Consider the following 5,982-nt stretch of genomic DNA (forward strand, 5'->3'; position numbering starts at 1 on the left):
TCGGAAGATTGGCTCAGCTCTGCTCTTGCTTATTTTAGAGAGTGCATGCTGGTGTACACTCACATTGTGCCGTGATTTGTCATCTTTTGCTAACCTAACGTATGCTACCGACTAATTGATTTAATTTATTTGGTGACCATCTCAAATCAGCTTTTCCAATTGAAATGAAAGGAAATACCTTTAATCCGTTCAGACTGTCACTTGGGGTGCCTGCCTTGGCCACCAGGGGGCAGTGTAATACAGGTATACAGCACTGTACTGGAGGCTCAGCTCCTTTCTCAGCTTCTCAGTACTGCAATAATATGAATCATTCTTAGCAGAGGATAAAGAATATGTTTCCCATTGTAACCAACCTGAGCTAAACTACGTTAGCGTTAAGCTAAACTTGTTTTTAATACAAGAGTAATTCTATTTTAACAGTAATTTAACAAACTCTACTTACGTTCCCAGAACATTATACAAGTGTTTGTAAATAATTTTATAATGATAAATATTTGATTTATTTAATGTGTATAATGGGCCTTTAGCTCCAGTCCTAATGAGGACAAAGACTGTAGCAAATGGATATTGGTAAATTGCGCAGGTGTGCCTAATGTTTTGTCCGAAGCAAGGCCGCCTGCCTGCACCGCCTGCCCAGGCTTTCTGTCTTCCCTCCCACACTTCCCATTACTCCCATCATAAATTACACGCCCACGTGACTTACGCTTGAATGTAAAAAGGCACGACGCGTCATCTCGACAAATCTTCATCGGCACGCCACGTCCGGCTGTCTCTTTGCACTTTCAACCACTTCAAATCATTTTCATGGCACCCGCTATTAAAAAGTGGCACCTCCACCTATTCATCTTTTTAGAATGGGTAGTGGGGGTGCAGCTTTGCATTCCGTCGTCTCATCTCTACACACGTGCGTGTGGCCGTAAATCAAGCGGGTCATGCAGATTTTGTCCCGTCACGGCTGATGACATAACGACCACTTTGGAAGCTCGTAAACAGCTTCATTCAAGCAAACCTACGCCGCTCCTTTCCATAATCTCCCATCCTCTCTGTCACAAATTCATCTCCTCTCATCTTGTCAGCCATTGGCCGTAAATCACCTCCTATTGCCATTTCATCTCAAGCCGGTTGCCGTTTCCCCAATCGGGTCAGGTGTAATCTGCGAGCCCACTGGAGCTCGGCCGTTGTCTCGAATGGGCGACGTGTGGAATTTAGCCGTTAGCTGGTGCACATGCAGAACTCTGTGTGTGTATTTTCTCTATGTAGTGATGTGACACCCAAGAAAAGCGAACTTTTATCACTTGCCATCAACCACAAGGCAGTTGAGTGTGCGCGTGGGTTACAATCGTAAAATCCACTCCAAGTTGGCAGCGGATGCAAGGCCTTAAAAAGGAATGTCAACTTTTAAGGTATACCATTGCTAGTAGACTTCATTTCAACGACGCGTCATGAGGTTCTGGATTTGAATCTCAGCTGCCTGCGCGTTCTTTTGCTATTTGTTGTCGAAAATTATCTCTCTGCTCCTGTCTGGTGACTCTGGTCAGCTGACATAAAAAATAAAACAAATGCACCCAATTTGGATTGAAATAGAAAATTTTATTGAATGAGGTTATTCCTGGCGCTAAATTACAATAAAAACAATTACATTTGTGTTCCCTAAATGGAAAAATTGTGTCTTTAATCATTAAAAATAATATAATGATAAGGAATTCAATAAACTTTATTTTCGTGTGATATGAAAACTAAAGTGGAGGGTCAAATTGAAATAAAAGGTAAAAAATGAGTATAATTAATAATACACATGGTGTATTTCATAAATGTAAGGAAGCTTGGTTACTTTCTCATGAAATTTACTGCATATGAATTACAATTGATAAACAGGCTAGCGGTGGTGTCCAAACTGCGGCCCGGGGGCATTTGCATCCATTAGCCAGGCCTTAAACAGAAAGCTGTCATGTAACTTTTTTTTTAAATATATAAACAATTTGGTGCTGGCTTGGCTTTAACGTGTTTAATAAATTAATATCGGAGTGGCCCCCGGAGGAAGAAGTTTGGACACCCCCGCGGGGCTATCGGAATCAGTAGTCGACCTTATTGTACAGGTTGTATAAAGGCAGAGCGGGCAGGTTACCCCCGGGGTAGTAGAGCGGCGTGGGGAAGGCGATGGAGCGCGGCACCGGGACGCGCAGCAACGAGTTCTCCCGGAAAACCAGCGGCATGCCCACCAGAGTCTGCGCTGAAGCGTGCGCCATGTTGGCCGCCTCCAGCTCGGCAGAGAGCTGCCGCTTCCATTTGTTCCTGCGGTTCTGAAACCACGTCTTGACCTGCGTCTCGGTCAGCTGCAAGCTGGACGCCAGGCAGGCGCGCTCCGAGCTGCTCAGGTAGCGCTTCATGTCGAAGGTGGACTCCAGCTGGTAGACCTGGCTGCGGGAGAACACCGTGCGTGTCTTTTTCTTGGCCGAGGAGCCCTGCGGGTGCTTGTCGGCCGCGTCCGACTGCCGCTCCTCCGACAGGGGGGACAGCAAGGCTCGCTCTTGCTCCTCCTCCTTGTTGTAGTCGCGCAGGAGGGGCGGCCGCCTCGACAGTCCCTCGTTGGCGGACAGGAGCCCCTTGGTGGGACCTGCGAGACCACCAAGGGCACAGTAGAGTCAATACACAAGGAACACTGCAAAAAAAAAAAATTGAAGTTGTCTATTCTCTGAACTGGTGTCACAAAAGATCCATTTCAAACCCAAACTACAGGTTTTCTCCTTCAGTGTTGGCCAAATGATCAACCAGCACATCTACAAATACATCCTGCAGCATCTGACAGTTCCTGGCCGATAAAGACGTCACTATGCTACACTATAGCCCCATGGGATTTGAAATATATCTTAAGTGACAACAGTCCTGGAACTTTTCTGATACACCTCCCCAAAAAAGTAAAACATATTATTCTACACCCAACAAGGAAAAACTATAGTCGTAAGTACAAAGTGAAGGTGAGGTTGAAACTGCCTTTTAGCTCCGACATCTTTAATACAGTAAATAAAATTATCGTTCCTCGTTCAAACTCTTGAGCTCGTTCGGAATTTCTTGAAGAGTACCTTCTACAGTCCAAACGTTTTGCAGGAAAATTCTGAAATTGATGAGAGATTTCAAAAAATGTTCCTCCTGCTTCTACTCATGATTGACCCAAAGCATTTAAACCCGTTTTCAACACCGGAGGACTTACGAAAATGCTTCATATAGTAAGAGACCACACAAAATTATTATTTATGCAAACAAACAAAAATTACTTAGCCTACCTATTCAAACAATTCAAAATTTATTACCGAGTGGAATTATCCCAAGTCTTGTGTTCTATTTATTCCACAGCATTCAGCTTTTCAGAATAAAATATAGTTAGTCATTTCATCAAAATCCCTCAAATTCAGGTTCCCTTTTTCTTTTTATTCTTTACTCTTAGAATTCCTGGTCTTGGTATCCATTAAAGAGGCATCTGTAAGCTAATCTCTTCTAATAAAGTGCTTTCCACAATTTGACTTTATCACCTTTAGCTTTTCATTTCGGACCACCTACAATATAAAAAGGCAGTCAGCAGACCGCAGTGACTTAGCAGGGCAATAAAATAACACCAAAGCATGGTGGATGGAGCCTGACCAGTGACGCCATTGGCTTCACGTGTACACTAAATCCACGGACTTTTTTTTTTTTTAAATCAACATTGCTCATGGCGCGACCTGCAAGACCACCAAGCGTTATCAGCGCGCCTTTTACGCACGAGCGTCATTAACGTCATTTTATGCGCGCGCGTAATTGCTTTAACTTGCAGGGAGTGAGTGGAGTGGAGTGCAGTGCTCTCGTGCGCTAAATCGAATGTGACTTCCCCCCCCCCCCCTTTTTTTTTTCTTCTTTTTTTTCTAAATCAACAATTCTCAACTTGTCTGTATTAATCTGCCCTCTCACACGCGCGCACACACTCACACGCAGCCTCTGAGCGCCATTTAACGCCCAATTGACGACGCACGCTGCAAACACGTCCCATCAATTAGCCGCCTCAATTACATTTGAAATAAGAGCGAGCGAGTGCAGCTCGTTATTTTCAGCACCACTGTGATGAGGCCGAGGATGAAACCTTGCGGGGCTTCACGAGTGTCACCCCGTGAAATTCAATTAGAGCCCAATGCAATTAAAAGCCTGACTTGTTTTACTTGGATTTAATTATATAAATGCAAGGAAAAGAAGAGGCACGTTAACAAAACAAATTAAATCAACCTCATAATAATAACCACAGTGCCAGACTATAAAAAAATAAGAGAAGTGAGTCGCAATGATTCAGAGATATTTCTGATGCTTTGGTAGCTTCATATGGGGAGAGGGGATGTCTGAAGTGACGTTAACATTTAATTGTCAAGGCATATTTAACAGTTAGTGTCCTCGTGCAGCTATAGTAAAATAACCAAAATATAAATATAGCAATTCTCAGTGAAGTCCATAATTTGCAAAAAATATAATTAAATTAACATCAAAACTGAGCGTTATCTTTGTACAGGTAATATTTCTGTTAGATCCGATTATATTATAATGTGACATCGTGCACCTAAATAAGTTTAGCAAAAACACTAAACAAACCCCGAATTAATATTATCAAAACTGAGTACTGTATTTTACACTCGTGTCACTTTGTAGATAAATAAATTGCCCGAAACACCAGAATTAAATTAATCATCCTTAATAATTCAACGCTACAAAATAAATAGCAGGGTCACCGTGCAGCTAAATAAAATGACCGACATGCTTGAATTAATTTTCTGTCCTTATTGAATATAAATCCACTAAGTATGTAAATGCACATTTTCTGATACAGCTCTTTTATTGTGTCTTGTTGGATTGTGTCCCTATTAAATCCTCACAGCAGCTAAATATGGTGACCACCGAAAATGTATATTTAATAATATAAAGAATTTATAGCATGGAAACTGAGCATTTTTATATTTAAAATGCTAATTTGAGGCGCACCTCTTGTAATGGATTCTCATTGGATCGTTTGGCTGTGCCTAATAAAGTGGCAGCTCGGTTTGGTGAGCAAAATATTAGAAACAGGTGGCGCGCGCAACCACAATAATCGTTCAATTTTTAAAAAAATATTTCAAATTACGAGCGTGTATATTCACCTAAGCAGGAGAGGGCGTTATGCTGCCGGTTTTGTCCACACGCGTGTCCGTGGGGCGGCTCGGTGCAGAAGCAATCCGCCGAGTCCTCCCCGCCGCTGCACTCCTCCTCGGAGGACACGGACAGCGTCCTCCTCCGCGGTGCCACTAGTCCCTTGGCGAGCTCCTTGGCTCCGGAGCGCGACGGCGGCGGGTGCGTGGCCGGGGTTGGGGGCTCCTCGGACGGCGGCGTGCCAAGAATGGAGCGGATGGTGAAGCTGGAAACGGGCCCCGTCGAGCTTTTGCTCCCGCTGTCTTCTGCGCTACTCATCGTCGCCTCATAACACTTAGCGACTCGGGGCTCTCTTGTCTCGCCTTATTCCGTTATAATGACGACAACGACAAGAAAAGAGAGGAGCGGTGGGGAAAAAGAAATAAAACAAAAACACGCGCACACAGGACGTCTTTTGTCCGCTTAATGGCGCGGGGGGGGCTTTTACATTGAAGTGGAGTTGGAGATGTTTTTTTGTCCGTGCGCCGCGCCGTTGAGGAACGTGAGTGCTTTGGCAGGTCCTCCTCCTCCTGCTCCTCCTCGGAGGCGCCGAGGCTGGCGTGGAGCTCATTTGCATGAAGGTAAGCTCCTCCTGGGCCAATCCCGCAAGCCATTACCGGCCCGCTCATTTTAAAACAGAGAGAGAGGAAACAATGCTTCCACTTTTTGCCCGAACGGACATGTGACACCACTCACTCTTGAATGGATTACGTTCCGATTCTGGTTACCAACCACCCGTCCCCGTCGTCTTAATTTATTAATTTTCTTTTTTGGGAACTTTGCTGAAACCCTGGTGGAATATCC

At 44.2% G+C, this 5,982-nt stretch overlaps 1 protein-coding gene across 1 annotated transcript; it reads right to left on the reverse strand.

Moving 5' to 3' along the window:
• Positions 1-1,460: 1,460 nt before the first annotated feature.
• Positions 1,461-5,780, reverse strand: hmx2 (H6 family homeobox 2). The gene is made up of 2 exons (XM_037272483.1): positions 5,151-5,780; positions 1,461-2,614 (listed from the first exon to the last, which is right to left on the reverse strand). Exons 1-2 carry the CDS (start codon positions 5,455-5,457, stop codon positions 2,073-2,075), a joined length of 849 nt encoding a protein of 282 aa, XP_037128378.1. The 5' UTR covers positions 5,458-5,780; the 3' UTR covers positions 1,461-2,072.
• Positions 5,781-5,982: the final 202 nt, after the last annotated feature.

The sequence above is a fragment of the Syngnathus acus genome, chromosome 15 (genome assembly GCF_901709675.1).
Source record: "Syngnathus acus chromosome 15, fSynAcu1.2, whole genome shotgun sequence".
Taxonomy (NCBI): Eukaryota; Metazoa; Chordata; class Actinopteri; order Syngnathiformes; family Syngnathidae; genus Syngnathus; species Syngnathus acus.

Excerpts from the sequence above, each read along its gene's own strand:
- hmx2 (XM_037272483.1), bottom strand. The coding sequence starts at position 5,457 with ATGAGTAGCGCAGAAGACAGCGGGAGCAAAAGCTCGACGGGGCCCGTT. Across the intron at positions 2,615-5,150 it reads TAACGCCCTCTCCTGCTTAG|GTCCCACCAAGGGGCTCCTG; the intron begins GTGAATATACAC and ends GTGGTCTCGCAG.